Genomic DNA, 17405 nt, shown 5'->3' on the forward strand with positions numbered 1-17405 from the left:
TTCTACCTACGTAAAGACAACCCCAGAATCCCCGCATTATGGTAGTTCAAGGTTTCCTTCGGCTTTGTACTTCGCAATTACGGCATCAAACCTCAACGTGCGGGAGGAATCCGTGTTCATGGATTGTGGGCGCAGTAGTTTCATGTCCCTTTGTTAGATCGTTTGATATGTTTCTCGGCTATCGTCGGACAGACCAAGAGATATCACGGGTGAACCATACATTAGTGGTACCTCAGCCGGGAAGGTTCCGTGCAGTGTCGATTATTGTGTCACCTTCTTATGTCAATTTGTACACCTCATAATGTTTCTTTCTTCATGATAACTTCATGATTATTTCTTGATTCTTCACAATCACTGAGCATCACTCGTACGCAGAATCATAGTTGATGAATGCATGAGATCAATACGGTGAATGCACTTAAATCAATTGAGCACATCTCGTGATCTATAAAGAAAGCATTGCCGTAGCTGCATGTGAGTAATACTTAAGTTACGATTGCAACAACTCTGAGAGTCATTATTCTGTACATCAACACACTTTCGCGGCTATGATGGAACTTCCATCGACGTCTTTTATCCTTAGCGGAACTTTTTGGGCTCTAGCATTTGCAACAACTATCTCCGCGGTATACGTAAGTTTCCCTTGCATGATGCAAGTAATACAAGCTGACCGCATCGCAGCTCACCATTCTCACGATTTATCGTCTGACATTTCATCCTCTCGCAAAATATCCTGGTCCGTTCTTGGCTAAGATTACGGATTGGTACTCAGTATACCACGCATGGAAAGGCGACAGGCATCTCGAGTTCTACAGATGCCATGAGAAATATGGTAAGTAATTTCATTCGTGCAAAGAGCTGAATGATGCTAATTTTCAAGGTCCGGTATTTCGATATGGTCCTGATAGCCTTTCAATCAATTCCAACACGGCTTTGAAAACTATCTATGGTCACAAGTCAAATGTCAAGAAGTCTCAATTCTACTCGGTATTCCCTCCAACCAAGGATACTTTCAACACTCACAGCAGCATCGACAAAGCCAGTCATGCAAGAAAAAGAAGAGTTCTGTCCCATGCGTTTTCAGACAACGCCATTAAGACTATGGAGAAGTATATTTTAGCTAATGTCAGAACTTTCTGTACCAATCTGGGTCAACCAAAAGCATCAGCAGAAAAGTCGACTGGTGGATGGAGTGTTGCTCAGAACATGTCTGATTGGTGTAACTACCTGACGTTTGATGTTATGGGTGATCTTTGTTTCGGCAAAGCATTCGAGATGTTGGAAAATGCTTCAAATCGTCACGTGATTGATCTCATTGGAAACGCTGCTCACACTCACTTGATTGTAAGTACCTAATCAATGTCTCTAGGAACACTACTGACTTATTAGACTGGCACATATCCGATCATCAAGACCATTGGCTTGAGCAAGATTCTCTTCCGTAAGATCTATGCCCAAAGAATGAAGTATATGGCATACAGCAGAGCTCAAGCCTCCGAAAGAACCAAGATCGGACTTGATACTGACAGAAAAGATTTCTTCTACTATTTGCTCAATGCTCGCGATGCAGAGACAGGACAAGGATTCACAACACCAGAACTCTGGGGCGAGAGCAATTTACTCATCATTGCTGGATCTGATACCACTTCCACAGCTCTTTCTGCTGCTTTCTTCTATCTGGTTCATAATCCTGATAAATTGGAGATTCTTACAAAAGAAATCATGTCCACATTTTCTGATGTCGAAGAAATCCATTCAAGTCCCACACTCAATAGTTGCGCATACCTCCGAGCAGTCGTTGATGAATCAATGCGTCTCTCACCACCCGTCGGTGGCATTCTTCCCCGTGAAGTTCTTCCAGGCGGCATCGACATCGATGGTCTCCACATTCCAGCCGGCTATGTAGTTGGAACTCCTCACTACACCATTCACCACAACCCAGCCTACTACCCATCTCCCTTTACCTTCATCCCCGAACGTTGGATTCCATCTTCTTCGCCGCAGGTCACAAAAGATTCGGTAGCACTTGCTCAAAGCGCTTTCTGTCCTTTCAGCATCGGTCCTAGAGGATGTATTGGAAAGGGCGTAGCATATGTTGAGCTCATGACTAGTTTGGCTAGAGTGGTTTTCATGTATGAGATGAGGATGGCAGAGGGATATACCGTCGGAGAGGGAAGTGAAGATATGGAAGTCAGTAGACGGAGGAAAGAGGAATATCAGCTCAAAGATAGTTTTACTAGTATGAAGGATGGTCCTTATGTTGAGTTTAGAGCTAGAGCTAAATGAGAGATGAACGGGCTCGGGGAGTGGAGGATCAGTCTTGCATTTTGTGGCGAAATACTGGCATTTGGGTCTTTACGCGAAGTGTTCTCTATTTCAATTAGTTTTAGTTGCTTTGCTTAGATGCATAAAGACACATTCAAATCGTATGATATGTAAATCCGAGCCAGTGAGGTCAAGCCCCATGAAATGAGTGTTCGGGAGAAACCGAAGCCCGCAAATCAACAGTGAGCTGTTTGGGGTGAATACATTATTTTCGTTGTCAATTCCGGCTAAGTGGCAGTTATTGGGGCACTAGCGTATTCTGTTCATTTATTTGAGGCCATAATATTCACATCCAGTAATGTGAGCGAAAATCAAGTTTGAGGTCTCTTTCATACGTTTGAAAGTTAGATCTTAAAGGTGCGAGAAAAGTCTTCTGTCTATAATCGTGAAAGAAGTGATGCATATTCTGGCTAATTTATTCTCAGATTCGTGGGAGCTTAATCATAATTATAGTATGTCGTATCCAGCCGTACTGTAGTTGGTTGAGTGGAGTTAATCGTGACGGTAGTTTGCTATAATTCTGGCGTTGGGGGAAGTTATTTGGTAGAGTATATTCTTCTTATCCCTCCTAGATTCTATAATAGAAGAGAGAATGGAATTTAGTCGTCTTAGAGTAGGTTCTGGAATGAGCTCAGAGTTTGTAATAGAAGAAGGGTAGTTCCTATGATTAAGTTCTGATATCTTTTCTAAATGTTCGGTTTTTGGGGGAGGGAGGGACTACAGCTATTGTAGGGTAGATCTCATACTTTTGATATAAATTCTATATAGAATCTATCATAGAATCTTGGCGGCATAAGAATGATTAAATGACTTTTTGAGGGTTACGAGAGTAATCTGCCGTATGTGGTAATAAAGAGCCAAGATTAAGAATTTCCTAGATGTTCTCTGAGAAGAAATATGTAAGATTACATACTAATCGTATCTGTTTCCTGAAACGATTGTCTTGAGCTCAACATAGACCGTGGTTTACTGCCAGGTTTTTGATGCTGGATTTTGAGGTCAACATGCATAGCATACGTTCTCAAACCCGTTGTAATCTGTGTGCCTAGGCGCGCAGGCTTCAAGGTAATGCTTCTGCCAATCTTCCCTTTGCCAGCATCGTAAGCAATAGCATCCTTCGCCATACTTTTACATTTCGGCAGCGCTGAGTATTTATTGTCATTTTGTCAAAGCTCTGATGGATTTCCAACGTAGATTCTAGCGGAATTAGTCTCTAATTCAAAGTAAAGACGGTGGCTATTGATCATTCTTACCTCGGTTGTAACCAGTGAGCCTTTTTAATCATGAAGACTTGCTGAAGGGGAATCATAAGAAAAAAGCGAAGAACATTGCTGATTTGGATGGATTGGAAATAGGTTTCTCCATTTAGAAGTGGAAGTATGTCCTCATACCTGTTGCAAATAATCAGTCTGAAAATATCTTTGAACAGATATTGACTGAAATTTTCCGACAAACCAGCAGATGACCAAGAAGTTCCACGTTTCCCCAGTGGTCTTTCACCCCTTTACCCTTCTTGATCCCCTGGCAGGCTGCTCCGATACATTTTCCGTTTACACATTTGCATCTAAAAATCTCGAATCTCCTGTATGCATTCAACCAAATGATACGAATCAAATATCCACCCACAATCTCTTTCCAAATTCTATCTCGCACTTCTCTCGGCATCGAGCACAACAAGCTATCATTCTGCCGACTTACTTGCCCTTCCCAAACAATTCCATCTTGTCTATCTCGGCCTTGTAACTCATCAGAAATGCCTTTTGTTGCCCTCCTGCTTTCCATACTTTTCACCCATTCTTTACCCACAATCGCCAGTATTTTATCGCGTATCCTTTCCTCCTCACGAAGTCGAATCTTCTCTTTCTTTTTATGGTGATAGTGCACCGGGTTGAAATCAGTCGTTTTTATAAATTCATAGCAGTTGAGACTGATAATCGCAATTGCTAGAGGAGGGCCGCATATGGCATAACAAATAGGCATTATGACATATTTTTCAATCGGTGTGGGAAGGCCCGCCTGACTTCTGCGCCCACGATTGGCCATATCAGAGACAGTTTCGAAGCACTTTGAGAGAAACAAATCACAATAATAATTACCAAAAGTTGGAGAAAGAAGGGAGGTAGGCGTGACTGAAAATAATCCGTAAGTAACCTCGAATACTTGATTCTGGGACTCGAGCTTCCAACAGTTGTGGTTATCTCGTGACGAGGCTGGGTTAGAGTGTAACCCTCGAACTGGTAGAGTGATTATACAGCCCCCATGTACTCTTAGAATCAATCTCGAATGTTTTCTGACAACATCCATCTCATCTTGTTAAGTGTCAAGATAAAGACGAACCAGTGCAATTTTGCTAATGTTCCGCTTTCCGTCTGCCCAAATCCATTTTCGTTGTGCTAGTACACATGCGGGGTAGATCTTCGAGTTCTGATGCCTCACATACCAAAGCAACGCCAGGGACGAGAATCAATTTTTGGGATTTATGGATCCTACTGTTATATGCATACAGCCTCTTTGTTTCTTTCTGTTACTTTTATATCCGACGATAGTCAATTGGCTCTTTGTCACATTCTGTTTTGTTTCATATTCTGTGCCGCCATCGTGGTAAGGATTTTGTAGCCCCCAGCATTGATGGTGAGTTTACATGTGAATTTGGCGGATCAGAACAAGCTTTATCGAATGTTTGATTGGGTAGTGGGTCAAATTCAGAGTTATGGATGCCACCGCAAATTCAAGATGCATGAAGAAGTTCAAGGCTGCAATGAAGGAATGTATATGCTTGCCTGTCTTGTTGGTTGGCGGCGGCGAAAAAAAAGTTGGTCCTAAGTCGCAGATAGATACAATAACCTGCTCATTTTGGAATACTAGTGAAGAAATGTTTGGCTCAGCCCGTCTCAAACGTTTGTATAACCTTACTTCCTAGATCCTGCATGTTGGTAGGATTTCGTGAAACTTTTGCGACCATCACATTTACTGTGAAGGTTTAAAACCGTGACACTTGTCGAGGAGCAAGACTAAATGCCCCAAAATAACTCATGACATGGTGTTGCGAGGGAGGTATCTGCTGGTTGATGTATGTTAACTCCTAACTCTCAATTGAGGTTGAGGAGCATCGAGGTGAGCGGAGCTTTGGAAAAGAGTTTCAGAACAATTAAAGAAGGGATTTATCGAAGACAGTGAAGTTTACAAGTAGTAATGAGGGATCAGTGGGGGGAAACCTCGGTGAAGGCATACGATTATGTTCTAGGATATATTGAATTCATCAGTTGGATCTTTAAATATATGTTACACTTCATTTTTGTCCACAGCCTCTTGAAGATGGGACTTCTGGCAAGAATTTAGCATAAAAGGCGCTCGTATTTTCTTGAAGCATCATATGCTATCCAACATTACAAGCCAGCCATTTCCTCGTTCTGATTCTGTGATTATCTGCTGAGTTCTATCTATCAACATGACCAAGCTTAAAAATTTGCAGTCAGGTTTTCTGCTTTCTAGTCTTATAGTTCAGGCTTCGGCAGGCATGTACTACGATTTAGCATCATGTAACAGTAATTGACCCGCTTTCCTTGAATCTTCGCTTTATGTCCAGATTAACTGACAAGCAGCAGAATACCTATCACTCTTAGATCAAGGCGTCCTTGCTGTTTTTGAAATGGGTCATCTCGCTCAAACTGCTATTGGAGCTCCTGTACAGAATGATCCTAACGGCAATATATGGGGTTTTCCTGATACTGAGAGCAGAGACTTGACGGGGAAAATCTTTGGACCGCCTGCGGAAAAATTTCAGGACTCTCCTATCAATTATCAATATGTAAAAAGTAAGTGATGCACAACATTTTCCCTGATTCCCTATGTATACGCATCCACCAGGAGGTAGATAAATTAGCAGAATTTCTCTCAACTTTCAAAATTTGTGACAAATTCAATTTCCAATTGTTTCCCATCAAAACAGATTTCTGAACTTTTGAATCTGTAATAAATTATTGAAATGATTCTCGATATGTCTAAGTCAAAATATCAGAAGATATTGTCAAGTCAATCTTTATGGGGTCCTACCAGTCCATGCACCCACCGGTGACCTATGCTGACAGAGGTACTTTAGACGGATTTGACTACATAATGGCCAACTTTGCTGGTCCAAATTCAAATGGGAATGGATATCAGACAGCTGTTCCAGCCGATCCTATTGCTCTTGCAAATTCGGGGTTTGAGCCTCCTGCTACCAATGGTCCTAATGCAAATCTCTTGACGGCAGCCGGCGTGGTAAAGTTCTAACTCATCCGCAGTTACATATAAATAGATCGAAAGCTAATAGGTAATGTACTGTGATTTGACCGGAAAACTGGTGTCGGTACTGGTGATAATGAAGTTGCTTTCTATGAAAGTTCATTCATTAGCGGTGACACGATGTCAACAGATGACTTTGAAAAATGCTCTAGGAGCATCTTAGAAAGTAGAAAAGCTGATTAAGATGCCGCAATGACCGATAATAAATCAGGGGAGAGCGTTGAGTATAGCATAGTCCAATTTTTTCCCACATACATCGATGTGGTAAGATCTTCTCGGTACAAAGTTTAAGGGCATGACTGAAACTTCTCTCGAATATGAAAGTGCGTTGAGCTATAGGACGCATTTTGATCTGACGAAATTTTGGAGTATAACCTATTTGGTTTCAAAGATTGGGAAAAAATGGTACGAGAGAAAAGAGCCAGTAATTGATAAGATATCATTGTTCTGCCATACTTAAAATTCTTGATTCAAGAATGCGGGTAGTTAAAACTCTCAAAAACTCTGAATGCTAGATTTATGGGCTACATTCGGTCTTGGAGCTCAGCAACTTTCTCAAGGAAATCGATTCAATAGAGATGGAGCTATCACATACTTTCAACCCGCAATCCAGTACAATGCAAACAACCCGAATGATATACTAGTGGATCTCAATTGGACACCACTTAAGAGACTACGCGCTCGAACATCTGATTCAACCAATCTCGCATCTTCAAGAAAGGTCCCCAAGAGAAAGCTCATATGACAAGTGACAGGATTTTCTCAGACTGTTCCACCCATAAAATCCCCAACGGCAAATTTTACTACAAATAGCAGCATGGTTTAAATTTCGGTGTCACTGGTAAAAGCATCTCAAGCCATGAGCATCCAGGTCCCATCAGATATAAACGCCATAACTAACACTGGTTCGAATCCTTCTGTAACATTATCGCCAATCTGGAGAAACATGCCAATCTTTTCTTCCGGTCTCAGTACTGGCTATACCCCATCTTCCAAGATGTCTTCTGTATGGTTTTCGAATACAAAGACCTCTCAAGAGACTAAAATACGACTCACTTCATCGTTTGTAAATCATCCTAGTGTTACACAATCAATTTTTTCATATCACACTGTTTCACTTTCTTCTGGTGTGCCGAAATCATCAGCATTTCCGTTGCCTCTAATACCCCTCTCGGCATTGAATTCTTTCACTACTACTCAGCCTGGTGGTTTTATCACCATCGTTAGAACCAGTACCCTTGTTGTCTCCACTCCCAATTCCTAATTGCTTTCCTTACGTACAGCTACGGATGAGATCGGCAGAATATGGTGTTCGGTCTCGATTACTCCTAAACCGACTGCGACATTTACTGTATGGACAACTTTCATTGCTATCAATTCTTGCAAAGTATCAACTTCACCTTGGGTAGCACAGTGTTAATTATAATTATTGCTGTTTCCAATATTCAAAGGTGGACACACTCCGAGTTCTACTGAGAACATTGCTAGTATCTTCACGGCTTCCACATTTTACATTCCAAGTATCACTAATTTGCGCGCTTTCCCGACCGTAATGATCAAAAATCCCGATTCAAATGGTGATGAGGATATCGAGATACCATTTGTTAAAGTCACCATTCCAGAATGTCCTTGTGAACCTCTTCCAAAAGTTCAGCACGGTAGTCTTTTTGGTGCCGCCTTCAATCTGACAAGTAGCCTTGTGGACGGAGTTCTTGATGACGCTTGTCACCTTGTTTTCCCTATCGTGAGAAACATGGAACTGCCGCTTCCTGATTTGTTAACATTGGATATCTATCCGCCCCAAAAGTTCCTAATGCTTCTGTGATAATTAAGTCAACTTCAATTTCAAAACACCAGAAGCAAATATGTCGTGGGTACCCTCCGTATCTATTAGCACAAGTCAAGTCAGTGTATCCAGGAGTAGTAATAGTGGTCAGCCATCTAGTTCCGTCGCGTCATCACCACGAACCACGAACCACTTCTTTCGCCGCACCTGCTCGCTCTTCAACAATTGCTGTTCTATCAAGTTATTTTGCATCCACAACTACTCCAGCTATTGAAGCCACTACTACGATCAATATGTTTCAAATTAATTTCTAGCATCAAATCCACAATAAAAAGAAGTCAACCGGAAACCTGTGGTACATGTACATCAACAAATTGATAGATATCAATTTAGGTCATGTGGACTTATGTCAAACCAGTGGACTTTTTTCTGTTCAGGACCAAAATATCACAAGTCATGATCCTCTTCCAAATCCTATCCCATATCCTGAAGGAAATTTCGCTCTTCCCCCTAAAGGCACGGGAGCTGATTGCTACTATAAGGGGGGCCGATCGGCTGTGGGTGATGTATTCTGTCCAGGCAAGCCTACCGTATCCTGTCAAGGAAATGTGGGTGAAGCACCAATCGTCTGTGATGGCAATACTAATATTTGCCCGATAGTTCTTTGCGGCTTAGAAAACTAGTTCGAACTTTTTCATTTTGCTTCATGATTCTCGGGAGACTAATTCCATTGTCAATTTTCGATTCTTTTTCGACCCTAATTTTTCCCTAGCACTTTTCATTTTTTCCTTATCTCGTTCAAGTGCAAGCTTGCTTTTCTCATTTGAGTTTCATTTCGGTATGAAGATTTTGCTATTGGAATCTTATGTGTGTTTGATTTTCTTTCTCGAAGTTATGCTGGTCGAAATTCATTACGATTGGAACGAACTTTATGTGGCCCGACATCGTGTGTGGCATTACTTGTTTTGTAGACTGGGGTTTCTTTGTTTTTTCAATATACTTATACTTAAGCAAGACGACAATGCCGCAAAACATTTTTGAAATGATAATTCTCCGAAGATATTATTTCCTTCTAGACTGCGGTAATCGAGTCATTTTTTACCGGGTTTCCGGGTAAATATGCGATGTATGTATGTATGTGTCGTCACTGACCCGATGGCGGGGCGGGGGCATAAGCTACGCCTCGCTTATGAATAGTAGGTATGTATTGTTTCTGCCGACTATATCTGTAAGACGAGTATTAACATATTACGAACCTACTACAATAGCAGTTGTAGACAGAGTCTGACCAGAAGTAAAAATTGACATTTTTCATAATCAGTAATTAATCTAAGTTTTAGTAGTTTTGCAAACTCGTAGATTGTGTGTATATATTCGAGAAGTGACGACTTAGATCACGAAAATCATTGATATGATTTGATGACTATTGCAAGCCAAACTTGAGACTATAAGAGGGAAGGGGATATGATGCAGGTTCCCAGAATATCAAGATTTTGTCGATACTTCAAAAAAAGAATTCTTACATCGAGATTTTTTGTGGCCTGAATATAAGATTTTGTTTTCATCATGTGGATGAATATCTGTGGAGAGCAGAAGAAATCATTACATCGACTAGGTATGATATCTTGCATTTAAGAACCACATGAAAGAATGGGGTTGAATAAGGAACTGTCGAAGGTAGATGGAATAGAAAACTGTCAGAAGGAACCTTGGAAGTTATGGTAGCTAAATTTGTCGAGTTGACGTTCAGATGAATGAATAATCCCTGTGTATTGCCAATTCAGGTGGTGTTGCATAATTTCCTAAGGATAGGTATAGATTGATGATTATTCTTTGAGGTATTCATTGCACTACACTTGATTTCTGGTATTTGCTAATGGCTATTGCCAGCCGAATTCTTTGTTGCAACGATGTGTAACGCTCATCTATGATGTGAAAGGCGCGGAAGGGGGGCATTTCGCATTATATGAAGTTTTAGATCTGCTTGCTGAGAACATTCGAAAGTTTTGAGAAATTAATATTCTATCAAAATTAGGTCAATTCAAAGTCATTTCACAAGTGAGTTGGAAAGAAGGAATGTGAAGGATTCACGCGTGCATCTGAGCCGAGGCAAAATTATAGCCCGGCTACAAGATTGAATGATTTAGCTGGGCTGTATTGAATGAGTTCTAGTTTTCATGCAAAAGAGAATGTGTCAAATAGAAAGACAGCTGGGCTTTCCGAATCATCAACAAGAAATTTAAGATGTGATTTTCTCTTAGACGCAGTGAATAATCGTCCCCATTTTTTCCCCATTTCAAAATAAAAATACAAATCAAAGGAACAATGAATAAAGTTATTAAGAGCTATCATGGATTATCTCTGATTCTAACAGTCTAGATACTTCTCATTTGGGCTATAAATCATGCGTATGCCTCCAAAATCTCCCTCGTGCAAGTTCGGTACCTCCGAACCTAGGGGAGAACCGAGAGCTAGGTATTGTTCTGATTTTAGTCAGCGCAAAAGATATCAGAGGCATTAAGCTGGAATTTATCACGAAGTCAAATGCTATCACAGCTTCACACAAATTACGTGTTTGTTGTGTTTGTCGCGATGCAGGAGGATTGTAGAATATTTTAACGTTCCAGAGGCGCTCTTGAGCGAATGCTGTGTGCAGTAGACAATATTTTTCACCTGAAACAATGTTTGTGGCGGGAACCATTTTAGGAGAGACCCACTCTTTTCTTAATCGATCCCATCGTGGCTGAAGTGATTTATAAAGCGTGAAAATTATTATGATTTACTTCATGATCCGCTGCTGCTTACAGCAAAAGCCCCATAACGCCCGTCACGAGCAATAATGCCCATCCACCAAGAAACAATCTATTCCCGGCTCCAGGAACACCATCAACCTCCTTGCTTCCATTAGTAACATTCTCCGCCCTCAGACAACTCAATCCAGCATGTGTGAACCCCGCCCCTCCATCGATATCAGCGCTCGGACTTTGAATCAGCATCATTGGCCATATTCTCGTAACCGCTTCTTCGTAGAAGGTCAAGTTGGTCGAATCATGGGGATCGCTGGATTCATACATCCATGCTGAACCATCAGTTTGATTTGATGTAATGTCTGTATAGATTTATTAGCATTCATTGATGATCTGAGGATGGGGGTTAGACATACTTTGAGCAATAGATCCAAGAAGTATCGATCCTGCACATTGGCTTGGTATGTCATTAAACGACATACCCCCACAAACACCTGTAGAATTTCTTGCGGTAGCCTTTGCTCTCGCATCTTGAATCGCAACAGTAAAGTTACTTATGCAATCGTCGGAATACAAGGCCGTGCAGTCTCCGGTATCATCTTGACCTTTCACCGTCACGTTCCTGGGCACATTTGTGAAGAGAACTACGCAAGTCTCCCATGAGGAATTGGCGGGGAAATCATTGTCTGAGGCGCTGAGTGATATCACCGTGTTCGTCACTGTTTGATTGCCGGTCCACGGGACTTCGATGACGTTAATTTGTGTGTCCCAGTTAACAAATGATAGGGACATGGGGGTATCGGATGTATTGGCGCCGACTAAATGGCCATTGCCAGTAGCGTTGGGCTGTTGATTGTACTGTTCGAAGTAGGAGCCATTCTGTGAGGGGCCCGACCCAGTGCCGCTGCTGGCTGTAGAATCGGATTGAGCAGAGGTTAAAGGCACAAGTAGTGCTGTCATTAATGGTAGATATGAATACATCTTGAATAATGTTGCTGGTGAGATATAAACATTTTCAAACAACTTTATATTTGTTATATATTGAGAGCGATCTCCATCTTCATGTCATACCAAGTTTAAAGTGTCATCTCGAAATGACGTTATTCAAACAACAAGTCAAATGAGGCTCAGTACAGCCAAGACGGCTATCTGATCCGTAGGATTTGCTGACTGAATTGCGATCAAGTCAGAGTAAGCTTCGACTACTTGAAGTGGAAGTTGCTTGGATCAACGTCCTCATGTACCTGAAATATGCAACCCTACGTGGCTAAACCTCATGCTCACATAATGATCGGCACTCGTATTCTTGAATCTAACCCGAGCCGAGATCCTACTGCATCGGGATTCGCCAAGCTTATCTTGACGTGAAATTGAATCATGCGGAGCGGCTCTCTACTGTACTGTAGTACCAATAACAAGGATCCTCTTACCGCGCACGTTCACGACAATGGTCATCACGCTTCTACACGTGACTGAGGCTTGTGCACTGATAATCAACACAACAACCTGAGCTCCTGGGGTACCTCGCTGTATTCCAGCATTTGATAAAGAAAGAATGGGCAAAGCTACTGATAGTTAAAGCTGTATTAATGTTGATACTTATCAAAGGGAGAACACGCTTGGAGAAGATAAGTCCTCAAAGATCACAAGATATCGTATCTGCACGTGATCAGATGAGAGAATAACTGAATGGTCGATGGTCTATGCGTCTTCTCGGAACTTTTGATTCGCCGGTCCCGATGTTATGCTTTTCACTGCCTCCCGACAAATACGACGAACCAAGCTTCATCAGCGGTATTTTGGGTGTTTCTGGTCGGATTGCATTACACTCGATGCAGCCACCGTGATTTAAATACGATTCGAGATTCTATGACGTCTCTGTTGCTCTCAGTTTGATGTGTTATCGAAGTCTAATTCAAACTTTAAATCGGCCCGTCAAAATTGAGCTTGTGATCATCCGAGACATCATTCTCTTGTCAAAACATCACCTCGATGACTTGCTTGAGCCCGATGACCTTGCTGGCGATCTTTGTCGAGGAATACAACTCGAGAAGCTATCACATTATGTTGTGAATGATTTCCCCATATAAACACTGTGTTTCATACCCCACAATCTTGGAAGCGGGTTCCCCAGCGGGAATCTCGCCAGGGGTGATTTATGGCCATACAAAGGAGCCACATTATTTCGGATTGGGATGCGTAGTGAACGTGTTCAGTGCACCCTTATTCATGTAGGTGCAAAGGCTTATGATGATATCGACAAGCTGACGGTGTGGCTATTCGGAGGTTATATTCCCATGAGACTGGGTCCTCATGTACAAAATTCTCCGACCGCTTAGCTAGTAGAGAAAGTTTAAAGCCACCTCAGATTTTGTTCTAGCCGTATAATTGAGTGCTCGAGGTAGGTACGCATGATACGTCTTCTGTCTTCCAGTCCATAACTTCCCACTTATTATGATTTCATGGAACATCTGCTCTTTTTGAAGTCAGTGGCATTCTAGAACTTGGTGCTGGAAACGCGCGTTTGGAATTCTCAAAGTTTAACATCGACTAAAACGCCAAGATTACGACGTAGTCTTTCATCTTCGCCATCTAGTACTTTATTCTAGGGCGAAATATAGGGAGTCGCGTGCTATTAGTTATTCATTTAATTATTCACAGCGCTACACAGAATTCATGACCATATCAGTTCACCCAATGGTGGTGGAGCGTCTGATAAATCTATCTTTAGTGTGTTGATTCAATATGATAGTGAATAACTTTCTGTGCTCTCGTGGCCATCCCTACAATCACCGAGGAGGTACAATGTCGGTTAATGTAGATTACTGTCCTTATGCGGGAAAACATCTAGATTACAAAAGGACCTGCTTCTCTCCTTCTCGCCATTTGATTATACATCCATTCCACCCATAACACACCTTCTTAACAAGCAAAGTCAATCACCAAACCACGACCTTCTATAACTTTACTCTGAATACTTGACGGTCCTGAGAAACACGATGGTCTCGGCCACTCCTTTCTGGAAGGCAATTCTGCTGATATTCGCTGCAACGTTTGCTATTGCAGCTCCAACATCCCATAGCGCATGTTCTCTCGAGCGAAAAGATTCGTACAATGGCAGACTTGTCTTCTGTCACTTCATGGTACGTAGGCACTGAAGCTCTCTTCGAGACTTCTTCTTGATCGAGCGGTATCACTCAACTTATTGCTTTACTAACGTATGATTTAGATTGGTATTGTAGGTGAGCGTGTAGGTCCTCAAGATTACGACTCGGATATGCAGCGTGCCAAGGCCCTCGGTATCGATGCCTTTGCTCTCAATATTGGAGTGGACCCATATACGGATACTCAACTCGCCTTTGCATATCAATCTGCCGCGAATAATGGGATGAAAGTTTTTATTTCCTTCGATTTCAACTGGTGGAATCCATCAAGTCAGGCAACACAGATTGGACAAATGATTGCAAAATACGCAGCTCTGCCAGCGCAACTCTTCGTTGAGGACAAGGCGTTTGCTTCCTCGTTTGCTGGTGATCAGCTTGATATTGCTGCCCTAAGAGCTGGAGCGGGTATTCCAATTTTCTTCGCTCCCAATTTCCATCCAGAGATGGGAACAAACTTCGGCACTATTGACGGCGCTTTAAATTGGCTGGTGAGTACTCATTCTTCCTCATTTAACGCAAATCTAAATCCTTTCAGGGATGGCCCAATGATGGAAATAACAAGGCACCTACTCCTGGTCATAACGTCACTGTCGAAGCCGGTGATGCGGCCTATATTGAAGCACTAGCTGGAAAGCCTTACATCGCACGTATGTATAGACAGTCCGATTTGAGAGATAAAAATTAACATTATTGCTAGCGGTTTCTCCGTGGTTCAGCACTCATTTTGGACCAGTGAGTTTCCCCTATTGATAGAATCAAGTATAATACTAACAGCCCTGAAGGAAGTACCCTACAGCAAGAACTGGATTTTCCCATCCGACCTCTTATGGTTTAATCGTTGGAACGAAATCCTGACACTCGGGCCCCAATTTATCGAGATTGTAACTTGGAATGACTATGGCGAGTCCCATTACATTGGTCCCTTGGATTCATTACATTTTGATGATGGAAATTCAAAATGGGTCAATGATATGTAAGTACAATTTTCTGTTTCGAGACAAATAAGTACTGACATTTTAAGGCCTCATGATGGTTGGTTAGATATGGCTAAGCCATACATTGCTGCATACCATGCGGGTGATTCTTCTCCAAACAAGTATATCACCTCTGACCAACTTGTTTACTGGTATCGGCCCAACCTACGAACTCTTGATTGCGATGCTACAGATACCACAATGGTACCTGCTAATAATGCTAGTGGAAACTACTTTCAGGGTCGACCAAACGGCTGGGAAGACATGCAAGACTCGGTATTTGTCGTTGCGATGCTTACAGAGCCAGGAATTGTTACAGTAATGTCCGGAGATAACGTTCAACAGTTCAGCGCACCAGCTGGAGCTTCAGCGTACCAAGTTGATATGCAGGTCGGCAAGCAACAATTCTTCCTTCAACGTGGTACTGAGATTGTGTTGGAATCTGTTAGTCGTCATGACGTCACAGATGTTTGCATTTGTGGTATTTATAACTTCAACGCATATGTAGGAACTGTACCAGACAGTGCAGCTGGTCCACTTCTTCACGATGGCTTGGCGTCTTTGACAGCTGGACTTCATGTGAGTACATGTAGCGCAACTCCATCATTGCCTACTGGTTTCATCAGGCCAACAATGACACCGCCTGGAGGAGGAACTCCTGTTCCACCTACTACAACCAAGTCTTCAACTACGACGCCGCCAACTGGTACTCCACCCACTACTACTCCACCAGTCACGACTCCACCAGTCACGACTCCACCTACCACTACTAAGCCTTTCACAAATACGTAAGTGTTTTTCCTTACTGTATTTCTTTCTGTATTTCTTATTGTTCCTCGATATCTAACACGAATGCAACAGCACAAGCTCCACGACGTCATCTGTACCATCCGGGACATGCGTCGCAGGAATCGGAGCTGAAAATTTCATCGGCTTATGTCAATTCTCATGCAATTTCGGTTATTGCCCATCTCCTTGTAAATGCACCAGTTACGCTGCAACTGGTATTGCCGCTCCTCCATCAACCAACACAACTGGTTATCCTCTCGCAGGCGAAGATCCATCGGCCTACGCGGGTCTGTGCGATTTCACTTGTAATCACGGTTATTGTCCTCCTAAAGCCTGTACTTATAATAAGGACGGCTCTCCTATCGCATCCCCCGCTCCTGTACCAGCCCCTACGACAATCATAACTTCCACCGTTTCCAATTCCTCCACCACAACTAAGACGAGCGTACCACCATCATCCCCAACCGGCACCAAATATTGTGTCGAAGGAACTGGGCCCGGGAATTATCTCGGTCTATGTGAATTCAGTTGCATGTACTCTTATTGTCCCCCAGGGCCATGCACATGTACAAAGTATGCAGATACACCTATCCAAGCACCTCCAGCCAATAGTCCACCGGGAAGACCATTACCCGGTGAGAATGATAGCTATTTGGGTCTTTGCAGTTTTTCTTGTAATCATGGGTATTGCCCTCCTACTGCTTGTGCTTCTGGTTAAGCAAGAGTGGTCTGAACGGTTGACAGTCGGGATTCTCGGGTAGAGATTACGAAAAGCAGTAGATTGCTTCGATTATGATTCTTATGATATACGATTATGAGTAGGGCGTTAGTGTTTGCTTGCGGATTTCAGGGAACTGTACATTTATGCGAGGGAAGGCTCCTTGGTGCCTATATACTTGCGATAGTTTTAGGTATACAGAAATAGGACTTATGATAATGACCCGAATATGAGCATTTTATATCTTAAAAACACTGAATTTGTTGTGAAAAAAGAATATTCTGAATATTTTCAACATTTCAATTCATTCAATTCATTTCGGAACAAATGAATATACTCCTATAAATTATTTATCCGCAAAAGTTCCGAATATAAAGGAATTCGATTCTTTGAGCAAAGACAAAGTATGCAGGCATCAAAATTTGAATTATAATATTTTGAGAATCATATAACTCGTTAAAATAAATGTGTCTTTAGAACTATAAGAACAACAATGTTGTGCTCTTATAAGCTCAAAGGTCTTTTGACGCGGGTTCAGATCGTAGTCATGTAGACGCCTTAAGCATCCACAATCCACGTAGTCAGCGCCCCCTGACTCCTTCTAACTCTTCGTAGCAT

The 17405-nt window shown here is 42.1% G+C and overlaps 5 protein-coding genes across 5 annotated transcripts; 4 read left to right on the top strand and 1 right to left on the bottom strand.

The window, feature by feature from the left end:
* Positions 1 to 548: 548 nt before the first annotated feature.
* On the top strand, positions 549 to 2286 carry EAE98_000685 (uncharacterized protein; the record flags this gene model as incomplete). The annotated part of the gene is made up of 4 exons (XM_038948303.1): positions 549 to 632; positions 682 to 832; positions 881 to 1344; positions 1390 to 2286. 4 exons carry the CDS (start codon positions 549 to 551, stop codon positions 2284 to 2286), a joined length of 1596 nt encoding a protein of 531 aa, XP_038815980.1.
* Positions 2287 to 5773: 3487 nt separating this feature from the next.
* On the top strand, positions 5774 to 6597 carry EAE98_000686 (uncharacterized protein; the record flags this gene model as incomplete). The annotated part of the gene is made up of 3 exons (XM_038948304.1): positions 5774 to 5870; positions 5931 to 6133; positions 6487 to 6597. 3 exons carry the CDS (start codon positions 5774 to 5776, stop codon positions 6595 to 6597), a joined length of 411 nt encoding a protein of 136 aa, XP_038815981.1.
* Positions 6598 to 8161: 1564 nt separating this feature from the next.
* Positions 8162 to 9070, top strand: EAE98_000687 (uncharacterized protein; the record flags this gene model as incomplete). Its single annotated transcript, XM_038948305.1, has 3 exons — positions 8162 to 8353; positions 8833 to 9003; positions 9056 to 9070. The coding sequence occupies 3 exons, from the start codon at positions 8162 to 8164 to the stop codon at positions 9068 to 9070; spliced, it is 378 nt and encodes a 125-aa protein (XP_038815982.1).
* A 2126-nt stretch (positions 9071 to 11196) lies between these two features.
* Positions 11197 to 12123, bottom strand: EAE98_000688 (uncharacterized protein; the record flags this gene model as incomplete). Its single annotated transcript, XM_038948306.1, has 2 exons — positions 11197 to 11504; positions 11559 to 12123. The coding sequence occupies 2 exons, from the start codon at positions 12121 to 12123 to the stop codon at positions 11197 to 11199; spliced, it is 873 nt and encodes a 290-aa protein (XP_038815983.1).
* Positions 12124 to 14058: 1935 nt separating this feature from the next.
* Positions 14059 to 17028, top strand: EAE98_000689 (uncharacterized protein). The gene is made up of 7 exons (XM_038948307.1): positions 14059 to 14285; positions 14372 to 14794; positions 14842 to 14953; positions 15004 to 15038; positions 15089 to 15279; positions 15328 to 16068; positions 16142 to 17028. The coding sequence occupies exons 1-7, from the start codon at positions 14142 to 14144 to the stop codon at positions 16785 to 16787; spliced, it is 2292 nt and encodes a 763-aa protein (XP_038815984.1). The 5' UTR covers positions 14059 to 14141; the 3' UTR covers positions 16788 to 17028.
* Positions 17029 to 17405: the final 377 nt, after the last annotated feature.

This window comes from Botrytis deweyae (assembly GCF_014898535.1).
Source record: "Botrytis deweyae strain B1 chromosome Unknown BDEW_001, whole genome shotgun sequence".
Classification (NCBI taxonomy): domain Eukaryota; kingdom Fungi; phylum Ascomycota; class Leotiomycetes; order Helotiales; family Sclerotiniaceae; genus Botrytis; species Botrytis deweyae.